The sequence below is a fragment of the Cyprinodon variegatus genome, unplaced genomic scaffold (genome assembly GCF_000732505.1).
Source record: "Cyprinodon variegatus isolate N-32 unplaced genomic scaffold, C_variegatus-1.0 Scaffold142, whole genome shotgun sequence".
Lineage (NCBI taxonomy): Eukaryota > Metazoa > Chordata > Actinopteri > Cyprinodontiformes > Cyprinodontidae > Cyprinodon > Cyprinodon variegatus.
This window is the reverse complement of record NW_015150595.1, coordinates 937578-951763: the sequence shown is the minus strand read 5'-3', so window position 1 is coordinate 951763 and position 14186 is coordinate 937578. Positions and strand designations below refer to the sequence as shown.

At 39.6% G+C, this 14186-nt stretch overlaps 1 protein-coding gene across 3 annotated transcripts in view; it reads right to left on the bottom strand.

Annotated features, from left to right (window-relative positions):
• The window catches only part of LOC107086081 (tetratricopeptide repeat protein 28-like), a 187505-nt gene that overhangs the window by 114630 nt on the left and 58689 nt on the right, over nucleotides 1-14186 (bottom strand). The window contains exon 1 of one of the 3 annotated variants that reach the window (XM_015376832.1): nucleotides 13751-13998. The exons of the other annotated variants lie outside the window; for them this stretch is intronic. Within the exon in view, the coding sequence (XP_015232318.1) occupies nucleotides 13751-13777 (27 nt within the window). The 5' untranslated portion in view covers nucleotides 13778-13998. Of the gene's footprint in view, nucleotides 1-13750; nucleotides 13999-14186 lie in introns of those variants that run through there. 3 annotated transcript variants of the gene reach the window in all.

The window sequence follows — 14186 nt, the reverse complement described above, 5'->3', positions numbered from 1 at the left end:
CCCAAAATATGAACGAGTTCATGAACTTTCGTTCAATGAACGCGTTCAGGCACAACACTGCCAAAAACTACTTAAAGTATAAAAGTATAAAGTAACCTTTAAAAAAACAGATAGGTGCCTCTCTATGAAGCTAAATTTTTTGACTATTTTTAAAAATTCTTTGAGATAGGGCCAAGGATGAGGGAGGTCTTGTTGGTCTCCATCTCCCGATACGCTCTCGCCTGTGTCCGACCTTTCAGACATTTCAACATCTTTTTCTGAATCCTACATTGTAGCATGGCATAGACAATTCAGTTTGCAGTTTAAAGATCACCTTCTTGCTTCTGATGATTTCCTTTAGCTAACCAATGAGTGTTTGCGTTATATGACTAATCCAATTACACTAGTTTTCACTAGATATGGATGGAGCCAATGATCTGCATTGGATGGAGCACATGACTGGAAAAGATATTTATAAACACTAGGGATGGAACGGTTTATGAAAACCGTCCAAACCGTTCGGTTCAACTGTCTCGGTTCGATTCGAATGTGTTTCGTTCTGTTCATGCGCTGCTCCTTTTTCTCATAGGCGAAGCGTGTACACTCCAGAGCAGAAGGTAGCGGTACTGTGACCAAAGCCAACCACCAGTAGTAAACCAGAAGAAGAAGAAGCGAAGCAGCGTATAGGTCTGCTGTATGGGACCGCTTTGCATTTAGAGTGACCTACGATGACGGCGGAAAGAAAGTTGTGGATAAAAGTGCCACAGTGTGCAAGCATTGTGCAACACGTGTTATACTATACAAGACATAATAGATTTTCCTAACAATCAACATATACCGAACCGAACCGTGGATTTTGTGAACTGTTGCACCCCTAATAAACACTAAACCGAAGTCAAAAGTAACAAGTAACGCTTGTTTGAAAAATGTAAGGACCAGAAAGTACAGATAATTGTGTGAAAATGTAATGAGTAGAAGTCAGAAGAAGGAAGAAAAATAAGTTATGGATTAAAGTATAGATATAAAAAGTGTACTTAAGTACAGTAACAAAGTATTTGTACTTATTTACTTTATTTATCACCAAAATCTCCCAGCGTTATAAATAATCCCTACATTGTCCAAATGTTTTAACTGAGAATCTAAAGCTGGAAAAATAAAAGCCTGCAAACTGCAGTCTTTGACACATTTACAGACGGATGAATTGGTTCTGGTCTGATGTTTGTGCAGATCTGTTCTGGTTCAGAGGGTGTAAAGTGGGATCTTCAGAAAGGCTGTGGGGTGACATGTGAAGCTACTGCCTCAATCAAACCAGGTTATAGACAATCTAACAGACAAAAGGCAAGAAACCCCCAGAGGAGCTGAGGGGAAACCAAGGACAGGAGCCGTGGAGGTTATGTGGCCCAATGAAGTGCTGCACCTTCCTTCTCTTGTAAAGTATATATATTCCCGCTACATGAAAGAAGAACTGTTTTATACCCGCTCCTCGTGTCCAGGGTGCATTGTAAAAGGAAGATAGGAGGAGCAGATGAATCAAGGAAAGAAAAAAGAAAGGGAATAACATCATCCCTGGGACATATTAAAAGTCAGGGAGAGACGGTATCTCTCCAAACAGACTCTGTGACAGCGGTGAAATAAGCTGAGAGGTACATCAGGAGGACAGAGATGGAGAAAACATGTCCCGAGGATACTGGAGCTATGCGGCTCTATAAACACGACAAGCTCCTGGAAGGAGTGCTGCCTTCTCGTCTCTCTGAGGGAGGGGTTCTATGATTGGTCACCACTCAGGGACTTCGTTTGTGTGCAAATCTCAAAGAAGAACGAAGAGGCAGGAGCCACAATTAACATTAGCAAACCAAACATTTATTCCCATTTCCTAAAGTCGGTTGGGAAGTAAAATTTTTTATAGTTTACCAGGACATTTCAGAAGTAATACAGGGTTGATGGAGGTGTCAGCAACTCACATTTAAGACATTTTCATTATGATCATTATGAGTTAAAGATCATTATGAGTTAAATTTAAGACTAAATTCAAACATACAAAAAAGAATTTCGTAATAAATCTCTATCTATCTATCTATCTATCTATCTATCTATCTATCTATTGTTAAAACATAAAGGCAACCTAACTTCAAATCAAATGTCACCAGTTAGGTTGTAATACTTAAAGTGAATCTATTTAATGTGCTGCTGTGTAAACAGAGCACACAACAGGTGGAAACTAAAGGCAATTAGCAACTCGATCACAATAAAAGAGTAATTTTTTTTAGGTGCTGACCACAGATCATTTCTCTGTTCTCTTTTCGGGTTGAAATTTTAGTCCTTTTTTCATTTTTGTCAGAGCTATCACACAGAGGAATCATTAAGCGTTTTTTTTTTTTTAACAGCCCACTGAAGTTGCCCTCGTAGTGCGGCTAATCCAAGGTGGAACATCAATGTGAGCGATTTGCGTGTCTCTCAGCACAGTCCATGTTAAAGGTATAGGAAGGATTGTTCTTTTTTCGGGTGAATCATCTAAATAAGTGGCCATCCAACATTCATCGTCCACCTTTTCACTTGCCGGTGGTAAATTGCAAATCGTCTTTTAGAAAGTTAGCTTATATTAGTGATGCAAACAGCAACTTTTAAGCGTGCAGAAGGAGAAATGGGCTTGTGCACGCTCTTGAAAATGTTTAATAAGCGGGTGCAGGGTTGTGCATGTGCATTTTTATTTCTTAGTGGAGAAATTTTAAAAAATTGCAAACATCCTCCACTATTCCTTGAAGGCCACAACCAGGCAGTAAGACCATTGCAGTGTGCTTTATCCAAGGAGGAACAGGAGATCCACTGCAAAGGCAATATTTCCTTCAGCATGCCAATACTGTTACTTTTCCCCTAAAACTGTTAGAAACTGTTAGACTCCATGAGGATGGTATGAGGGCCAGATGTCCACATAGAGGGCCTGTGCTTATAGCCAGCCAAACCCCATAGAGCAGAGGTCACAGATTAGCGGACCACAGTCCAGATCCAGACCCACCTGCTGGCTAATCCGGACCCAACCTGATTTAAAACATTCATAAATTACTGCACATTGTCTGAGGACAGTGTCTAAATTCACTTGTGCAGCTTCCCCTGTTAACATGGTAAAGCCCTCCGAAGTGTCTGGCACCAGGCTTGATCCAAATTAGCCAATGAGCTGCTGTCAGTCTGGGTCACTGCTGCAAGCCACTGTTAGACACAGCAGGCAAACCAGTGGCGATGACAAAGAAGAAGAGGATGAGAAAAAGAGAGCAGAGAGAGTGTGGACTGCTAGAAGAACCGTCATGAATTAGTGACAGAAAAGTGAAATGGTGTTCTAAGATAATCCTGCACATTTCTAGTATGTTTGGCTCAACCTGCTGCTGTGAAGCAGGATTCTCCACCATGAACAGAATCAAAAATAAATATCGATCAGGAAATTGACTATATACCAAATTGAAAGATTATTGTTCTCAACTTCAAAAAAGTTTTTTTAGATTTAAAAATAGAAAATATTTTTCTTTTTTTTCATTTAAAAAGTCAATGTATATCATGGAGGCATGAAATCTGTTTAAAGTAACAGATTATAATTGAAAATGTCTCTGGACCTTTACTGGTCGATGATTTTGTTTAACCCTAACCCAGCTGATTTTAAATTGGTTTCCCCTGCCATATAGGAACACAGGAATTGGCAGATTCACCATTGGAGCCGTGTTCTTCATGACCAAGAACAGGTTCACACTGAACACATGAGACGGATGTGACAGGAGTCTGGAGAGGTTATGACATGGACAACGTTAGGATGCCTGCAGCATCTTCAAACATGGCTGGTTTGGTGGTGGGAGAGCCATGGTGTGGGGGAGGCGTTTTTCCATGTGCCAGAGTGGCCCTGACTGCCAAAATGACTGCCTTTGCATGTGGAGGAGCAGCAGTAAAAACTTAATTTTTTTTTTAGTTTTTACAGCACTAGTGCTTCCTTTTTTTAACAATAGGCTGACAAGAAAGAGAGTATGAGAGAGGAGGAGAGACATGCAGCAAAAGACCACAGGTCTGATTCGAACTTGGATCGGCTGCGTCGAGCACTAAGGCCTCCATACATGGGTCATGCGCACTACCACTACGCCATCTGCACGCCCCGCGGTTCTACTATTGATTCAGTTCTCTTGAGATAGGGGCTGCCCATCCATAGTGGCTTCTTTTTGTGGGTTAATCTTTTCCAGTCTTAACTGACTTGAGGATGTCCAAGTTAGAACACGCAGCAGTAGCCTTCAAGGTGTTGATTAGTTGACATTAGCCAAGTCTTGATCTGGTCCCTTTGATGCCAAGCGTTGGTGAATCTGTATTTTCCCATTACAAGGGCAGCTGGTTTTAAGTTAAAAATTTGAAACATGGAATCATTTCAGTTTACATATAAGGTAGTATTAGGCAAGTGCAAGACAATGAGGATGTATCAAAATGAAAATGAAGTCTTTAACACAATAAATGTTACATCAAAAGGCCTTACATTTACATCTTCTTGCAGAAAGAGTTTTACCACTTTTCAGAAAAATTCTACTTTCCTGTCGAATGGATGGATGGAAAAACCTTTTCTTCTATAATTCAAGAGTAATTTAACCAAAGTACAAAAGCAGAAACTTCTGTGTTTCTTTTTGCTACGGCAACATGTGCGTTTAAAGTCCCAACTAATCGGCGCTGGGACCAACTTTGAACATCAGTAATGAATGCTGGGGATCTCCAGGCCTTCAGGCAGCAGTGCATTGGAAACAGACATCCACTCTTTAGTCGTAGCTTGGGTCCAGCAACACTTCTGGAAACCATTGTCTGGGAACAAAGTCCATCACTGAATCTACAAATGCAGTTAAAAGGAAACAAACAAACAAAAAAAAGATGTGAAGAAACAAAGATCCAGGAACACTACTGCTCTGTTTGACCAGAGCTTCTTTAAATTCAGTGAGGGGAGAAGAAAGGCAACTCATGACCCATAAGACTCTTACATTCAATTTGGATATTACTGAACCAAAGGAGGTTCATTAATAATCATATTTTTGGTGACTTGTACATCTGTATTGTCCAATAAATGGTGAAAAGCAAAGGAAATAATGCCAAAGGAGCTGCAAACAAACACTTTTTTCAGTGATTAATGACCCCCTCCTGCAGGAAGCACCTAGTTGACCATGTCATGCCTGCCCAGTAGACATCTTGCCCACTTTCTCCAATCAGTGAGCTGAGATTTGAGGCAGAGTGTAATAATTTCTGCTCAAAGTTGGGAAAAAGTGTCTCAAATTTTAGGTTAGCAGGCCACTATACTTAACCAAGTACCACTTTGACAGTATATTTAAAGCGGCATGTCCCATCTTTTAATTGTAGTTTTAAATCTCTGTTCTTTCTAAATCACTTGATCACATATGTTACTAGTCTTTAATTATTCAGTAACGTAATAGGTTCCTTTATGGATATTTCAATATAACAATGTCTAGCTTTTGTTTATTAACTCAGGTTTTATTACGGCGGGCAAAATAACCTGTTGAAATATAAATATGTACTTTTCTTTAATTCAGCATATTTAGAAATCATAATACAGTAGCAGCCATTCAAAATGGCCCTTCCTAGTCAAACACCAGCCGGATGGCAGCACACTTCCCTGCAACTCCCAGCAAAATCCCCTCCAACTTCCAGCCACTTGACTAACCTCCTCCTTCTCCTGGGAGTGCATATATTTATACTCTGACTCCATCCTTTCACTGAATTACAGGCTCTGACCAGGAGATGATGCTTCTCTTTAGATCTTACTGTCCACAAATCATGACAGAAAGAATATTTGAGTACAAAGAATGAGGTTTAAAAAGGAATTGTAGGGGACCAGCCAAGGGCCCATCAAGGAGCTACTACTGAAAGTCCATGTGATGGAAACTGTTGCGTAGTGGACCAGTGGGTTGCACTGCTGCCTTGCAGCAAAAAGGTTCTGGGTCCAATTCTGCATGGAAATTGCATGTTCTCCCTGAGCATGTGTGGGTTCTCTCCAGGTACTCAGTCTTCCTCCCACAGTCCAAAAACATGACTGTTAGGTTAACTGGCTTCTCTAAATTCTCCTTAGGTGTGAGTGTGTGGGTGAAAGGTTGTTTGTCCTATTTGTCTCTGTGTTGCCCTGCAACGGACTGGCGACCTGTCCAGGGTGTACCCCGCCTCTCACCCGTAGACAGCTGGAGATAGGCACCACCCCCCCTCGTGACCCCGCTTTGTGATAAGCGTTATGGAAAATTGATAGCCTGACGTAGTCAGACTCAATTCTAGTCAGAATATGAGTCTGATACTGCTCCAAAGAGCTGGGATTATGGGGCGTGTTCTGAACGAACCAGGAAAAAAAATGCTTCTGCACTCAATTGGATAGATCTACAACCAATAAGAGCAACGGAGTGCGTGACGTATGTTAAGCGACGCATAGTTGCTGTCAACAAAAATCAAAGCGTGCAGTTGCACGCCTATAATAAGAAGATGAGCCTTGATCGCGTTTCTCTATTCCTCTTTTAAAATTAATTTGCTGTCGATATCTTCTAGAACAGACCTAATAGCAGAATCAGCTCAACTCTCCAGTGGCAGCCATTGTTGTTGTCACCGAAGGGCGCTTTGGTCACCTGGTTGATTACGTTACTGTTGATCATCTGTCCATCATCGTATAAAGCCCGCCCTGACAATTTGATTGGCCTGCCAGATATTGTGCTAGCATACTAGTGCTACTGTTGAGCAATGCCAGACCGAACTTCCCGACCTCAAACCTTGTGGGCGGGACTAAGTTCGGAATGGCACCCAGGCTAGAAAACTGATGGATCTGAAGTAAAAGACACTAAAAAGTACCAAAATGGCTGCTAATCAATAAGTCAAAGGCAAAATCAATTAACTTTAGATTAGTTCATTAATTAAAGAAATTCCTAGTTAAACTACTCATTATTTTTCATGCCCATAATTCATCTGACCTAAAAGAGATCTAAAGTCAAACTGCAAAAAGTAGGGAAGGGTGAGTCCCACGATCATCTATGTTCCATACAAACAAACAATTGAGTTTCTAACAAAAGTACTTTATAAGTAAAAACAAAGGCTTGTGTTACTGCAAGCTTAAGTTTTAAAACATTTTTATACTTAATAAATTGCTCTATTAGCAGAAAACACTAAACTTTGTGTGTAAATCCACAAGAACTAATTAAAACAGGTCAGGCCCTAAAATCAAGCGGTGAACATTCAGCACCTCCACTGTTTAAAATATGCTGCATATTAAAAAAAAGAAAAAGAAGATGAGGAGGTTTTGGGGTTAATTGTGTGTCTGTAACTCAGATTTTAAATATAAGCTGGTTTTGAAGTTGTTAAAGAGAATATGACAAACCTAAAGTAAAAAAAAAAAAAAAAAAAAAAAAAAAAAAAAAAAAAAAAAAAAAAAAAGCATAATTAACTCTTTTAAAAGGTTAATCATAAAAAAACTTTCATTTTCGGTTCTGTCTGAGTTTTAATTTCCACAGATCCTGAGTCCATCAAGCAGACTACTGTATGGCCTCCAGTACGTCTTTTCCTCTTAATTCTAAAAGCATGTGCCGATTTCTAGGTGGACACATTTTAACAATACATCTGAGTGAGGCCTTATGAAAAAATGAGTTCTGTCTGAGGGCAAAGTCTTAAATCAGAAGCAGGAGAGCAGCTTTAAAAAGTTAAGCTGCTTTGTAAGTAAACAGGTTACACTCCAAGTTCTGCCAGTCCAGCTAAGCAGGGCAGAACAGAACATGCTTTATGATCTCCTGCAGGGTAAACATGTGTCCCCCAGTGACAAGAGGCAGAAAACACAACTCCTCATCTCATCAAGAAAAGAATAAAATATTAAGAGAACCTCTGGTGCATCTCTCACCCCTGAAACCAACATGCATTCATTGTTGGAGACTGAGTCATGTTTAATAAACCTCTGGATTAAAGCTGTTGTCTCAGGCATCAAACATTACTGTGACTGAACTTAAATACTGAAGACAAACATTCATTCCTCTAAACTTAACTAAATGATATCCAAGAAACCCATGTTCTTCACCATGACCAGCGAACCTCTGCCCTTCACTTTTCAGCTTTTGACGCTTTGAGGGTGGAGCCAACCTGAGAAAGTAAACTGCCTGTTATTGGATACTTTTCAGGAAATTCTGTCTCTTGAGACAATACTGTTTTCATCCTGGTTTTTGCTAGTAATGTCAGCAAAGCATCTTTAGGCAAAACCCTACTCTCTTAAAGAGTAGAGTCATGACTTTTTAGCAATCTCTGTCATCAGTTGACAAGTTTCTAAAGACAATGCTGGACACACAGTCCCTCGGATTACCAGCTTCCCAGAGGTTGAAACATTTTGGAGAATACGGCCATCTCCTCCAGAAGCTACGTCTGGATGGCGGGCCTAGCCTCTAGAGCGGACGTCTTCAACAGGGGGTTCGTGACACCTAGGGGTCTATGGAAGTACTGCATGGGGGTCGCAAAAGTTTTGGTTGATTAGAGTTTTTTTTTTCATATTTTCTCCCCTGCAATTTTTTTCCACTAATTTAAATGTCTTTAAATACATATTAACATGAAATCAAAACACTGTGGTAAACAGATAAATGTAGGCAGATGTCTTTCAGTCATCAATGCAAACATGCAGCGACACACAGGAGCTCTTTCAAGCTGGGCAGCGTTTCATTCATAACACCTGTCCCATCAACCAGGTATCAGAAATACTTTAATAATCCCAGAGAGAAATTACTTTCGTTACATTACTCCATCTGTAATAGAGTGACTATAGGATCAGTTTGATAGAACACAATTTCATAAAAATATATAATTAGTGGGTCCCTGCTCCATCTCACCATCAGTTTGGGGGATCCTTGTCCTGGAAAACATTGGAGACCCCTGCTCTAGAGGCTAACTGCTGGATGTGGAAGGTGGAAGGATTAGTGTTGCGCTGATCCATTTTCTGGCCCCGATACAATATTCGATATGTGGCTGTGCAGTATTGGCCCATACCGATACCATCTATTTGAAATTGATATGTGTGTGTATATTAAGAACTGAAAACTACTTGGATGTAAAATAATTGCCATCATGGTTTTGTTAAGCTGCTGCCTTCCTTTGTGAAGCAGGAAAAAGACTAATACAAAGTGAATCCAGTAGAACTTTTTATTGCCTACCTGGAATGGGTGACAATAGTTGAATAAACTTTTGGCTCTCAAAATGGTATCTGTGCCTTATTTGTTGGTACTCTTCAATAGCGATACTACTATTTTAGTGCTGGATTGGGGCCCTGCCCGATACTGGTATCAGTATCGGTGCAACACTAATAACATTACATCGAAAAGCTGCGAGGCAGACAGAGCGCCAGAGCAGGGGAGAGGCGGCTGCTGGTTGGTGTCTGCGCTGGAGGTAGGACACCGAAACATTCCTTCTAGGGATAAATTAAAACTGCATTTTATTTTTTAAAGCCACACATAAACCTCCTAAAAGCATTCCCCACTTTATGCTTTGTGAACATTATTTTCTCTATCTTCCATTTTGATCAACTAAAGCTTCCATTTGCTGCTTCCGTATATTTCTAATCAGCTGTAAACATAAGAAATGTAAATGTCTGTGTTCAAATATAAACCAGGGTCATTCACGCCGCACTTTTTTCAATATTAACATTATTGCTAAAGTAAGCTCAACTCATACAAAGTTCCAAATTAATCTTTATTAATTTTAGAGCATATGGTTACAACTGCCAGAAAAAATTCATGGCTTTGTTAAAATAAGTTATGTTATGAAAACTTTAAAGAATTTTTAACCCATTAAGAGAAAATCTAGTAGGCTAAAGATGCTTTAGCTAACGTTAATAGCCACAACCATGACGAAAACCATCCTGTCTCAGGAGGCGGGATTTCCAAAAAGTAGCCAATCACAGGCACTCATTCCCACTTTCAACGTGGCAAAGGTTAACATGAGCACACAGAAACAGGTTCACACCTGCCTAGGAGAGAAAAAACAAGCAACAAGCGCATAGAAGGAGCATGCACTCATGGTTATGATGTTTTGGGAGCTTATGGTATTTAATCTGCACACAAAAATATTTAAAATGCTTCTTGAGAGTTGCTTACATTTGCCTGTTTTAAATAAAACTGCATGTATCTGTATTTATTTTACACGTGCACTTTTAACAAAATTTTGACTTCATACTACAGCTACATAGATTTTATATTTCTAATCCCACAATTCCCCCTGCATTTTCTCCATCAGATTGATTTGGTATGGATCCCACTAAAATTAAAATACAGCAAAAGGTCTAAGAGTTGTGATAAATTATTAAAATGAACCAATATTCTTAGTAAATGTATGAATGTATCAACATTTCTGTGTACTATTTGGTTGCTTAACCGGATTTATTTACTAAGAAACGTCTGTAGATCAGGTGCAGCTAATACTTTTTCTTAAAACAAAGACAGGAACACTAATGGTTGCCATTTCCCAATAGGCCTAAAAGAATCCATCAGGAAAACTGCATAAATTGCCCAGAATGCATCCAATCAGAGTGAGTTTGCTCGTCTGGTCTCATCACTGCCTTCAGCGCTTTAACAGCCAACTGTCTGGCCTTATCAGTTAACACTCTTCACTGGAGGAGCGCTGGGATCCCTCCAGTCTTCACAGCCGGATCAACCGCTTCAAGACCAGCGCTCACAGTCTTTCCAGAGGAGCCGCGGCTGCCTGTGATCTTTGAGCCAAATACAAATTTGGTTAGGCCTCGAATCCCCTGCCAGTTCACACTTCCCACTCTCCTGATGGAGGAGGTTTTTAAAATATAACCAACTGCCTCCTGAAGCATATTTCTGTTCATGCCGAGAGGGATTTATATTACATGGAGTAATTTGGTCCCAAACATGCTTAGAGCTCAACGTTTACACCAGAAGGACAACCTGTGGTGGATGCATACGTCCTGCATCAAGTCATAGGAAAGGCAGATACTTTTAACACCAGCAGCTTTGCTCATCTGTAGTACATTCAAAGCAAAAATGTTCTGTTTGCATCATTCTAGCTGATATAATGTGTATGCAGTGGACACTGAATCTCCCTTTTTACCAACCTCATCCATCCTATCAAGGACACAAACAGATGGCTTGTTTAGCCTCTATTCTGCCACTTTAAATCTCTTTATTCCTGTTTTATGTTTTGTGTCCCCTGGGAACCCTTATTTCTCGGGGCCCTGGGCTTGGAAACTGTAGATCAACTCAACAATCTGCCTGTTCTGACCCCAAACCTCATTAATATTGCAAATATTAGGTCATAAATTATACGTTTAACAAGACAAGGTATTACATCCCACCCAGCAGGGGAACACATATGCACACATACATTTCACACTAATGAATTCACTACTCTCCCTTGGTTCCAACTGCAGCCAAAATATGCAGGTCTGAAGAAGGAGCACAAGGAAATGTGAGGTAAATAGGAGAGAAGAAAGTTGAGATTCCGCTGATGCAAACTTGGTCTCCTGGCGGAGCGGATTTTCACAGTCAACCAAATAATAAACATACAAGCTAAACATGTTTCCTATGTGTTATGTAAGAGTGCTCTGCTCAGCTGAGACCAAACATTAAACATTTTGGTTAACTAATGTTTTATCGATCCTGAACACAACCACCCCCAAAACAACACTGAGTAGTAGTATCCTAATGCTGTGGGGATGGCTCTCTTTAGCAGCAAGGAAAGATGAGCACAGCTGAACATGGCAGAAACCGGATTAGAGGCTCAGAAAGATCATCTCTCAGGCCTTAAAAAGGCAGGCAGAGCTACAATAGAGTGCCTTAGTTCAAAGCTTAAAACAGCACTTTCTAACTTTTAGCCACTAGGGGCGCAAGACCTGTAACTTCCATGTTTAGCGCCCTTGGAAGTAACTGGCTACAGTTCAGGTTTCGCAAAAAAATAAACAAATTTCCATCGACGTTTTGGAATCTGATAGAAGTAAGTTTTTTTCCCCAAGCATTTTGTTGCAAGTAATAATAGAAATGTAAAAAAATACATTTTGTAAATTAAAATATCCAGAAAAGTAACTTAAAAAATAGATGCTTTATTTTTTTTTTATCATTTATGTTTTTTGTTTCTTCAATTTCTGTTTTTTTTTTCAATCTTTGTCTTCAAAATTCTTTTACAAGATTTTAAAAACTTTTTTTTTTTTTTTTTTACATTTTTGTTGAATTTTAGGAATTGCATTCTTTTCAAATGGCATTTTACCGATCATCTTCTCACTTCTGTTTGTCTGTATGGATGATAGCAACTTTTTATTGGTCAATGATTGCTTCAGAGGCGTATGCTTTGGATTTAAAGTGAAGGAGAATGCAATATGTGAAAAGTTATTTGAAAGTAATTCCAGTCATAAAACTCAATCTAAAATTTTCATTTGTAAAAGATGTAAAATATAGAATCTGTAAAAACACTTTGGAAAAAATAAAATAATACAAAAAACCCACTTTTTTAATAAAACCTTCAATGTTTTATTTCTGGGCTGCACTGTTTTCAAAATTCAGTTTTTTAGCTTGCAACAATATCGATGGAATAAATTCACTCCGATTTGGACCAGCTGTCTGAACAGTTATGAAGTTCCTTGTAAAGACAAGGCCATGTTCACTACTCTAGAATAAATCCTAAATCAGAGAACCAGAAATACGTCTGTTCAGGTAAGAGTCAGATCTGGTTTATAGACAAACAATAACTTCTATCCAAGTTATCTCTTTTATTGAAGGGGAGCTCAGACTGCTGTAAAGCGGCATTCAAGGGTCACGTGACTCATTCATTGAAGGATCTGACCCCCTGAAGAAGAAAAGCCCACATGACCATCGATACGGCGCTAAATATTAACCCTAAAAAAAATCATGCAAAGTGTCTCATATTAGGCTAAAACTTTGCTTCAAAAGTCATACAATGTTGCTTTGATCATGTGATTAAGAGATCAAGTGAAAGTTCAGATCTTGGTCAAAAGGAGAATAACTGGTCTAATATAAAAAAACGGATCTTCACAAATTTTGCATCAAAGTTATATCGTTTAACAGAAGAACAAAAAACGTCTACAAATGCAAACCAATCAGTAAGACTTATCCCGATTATCTCATACTTAATGGTTAGGACTAATATTTATAATACATCAAAAGGCAGCAAAGAGGTTTTGCTTAAAGTATTGCTGAGCAATAGTCTGAGTTGAATTAAAAAAAGAAAAAGAGGAGGAAATTTAAAGACCTGATTAAATGATCAGTTTCTCTTCTCAGTAGCATAATCACCAGCAGAGCAGATGTATTTTCACAATAAAGCTGCATCCCATAAACTGACAGCAGCATCAGATTAACAGCACTCACAATTACTCTCCATTAACTTTAATAAGGGATAACTACCATCATCATTTACCCTTAAGGAGTACACTATATCACATAATGGACGTCTATGTGTGCAAGTTGTTTAAACATCTGCAGTCATCCTTAATATCCAGTTTTCTCAACAATAACTTTCTTTTTGCCTTGCTTTGTGACTTTTCATATAGCTTAGTGGGTTTTTTCCATCTCTTCTATAATCCTCTAATAATCCCATCCAGGCATGTTGCAGAAGTGTCTCTCTAAAATGGGCACTATTAAAGGATTATCTTTAATAAAGTGAACGTGACTGAGCTTTTTCTCTGAGGGCTTAAAAAACACTGTTAATCCAAAGCTTTGGCACTCACTCACTCACTCTGTCGCTCCGCTGCAACTTTGGACAAAAAACCTCAGAGTTTACTCACCTTCTTCCGGGGCTGCCATTTCATCATATTTGTATGTCAGGTAAAAGCAGCATCAAAGTGTCACAACAGTGGCAGAGGCATGCCAGAAGCAGCTCGTTTAAAACAGCCAAACTACAGCGCACTTGTTTGGTAGGGAAGAGGTAGAAAGAGTCTTCCCATGCAGGAGTGAGTTTGTAATAATCCAGACAATGTGAGGTTGGAGACCGTCAGCAGAGCGGGTTCTGTTATCCAGCAGCAGCAGCAGCAGCAGCAGCGGTTCGCTCCTGCAGCTCTGAGGACTCAACTGAGGCGAGAGCTGAAGCAGAGGAGAGGGAAACCCAACACCAACACACACTCCCATCCCTCCCTCTCTCTCTCTCTCTCTCTCTCTCACACACACACACACTCTCTCTCTATCTAAGGCACCCTCCTCCACACACACACACACACACACACA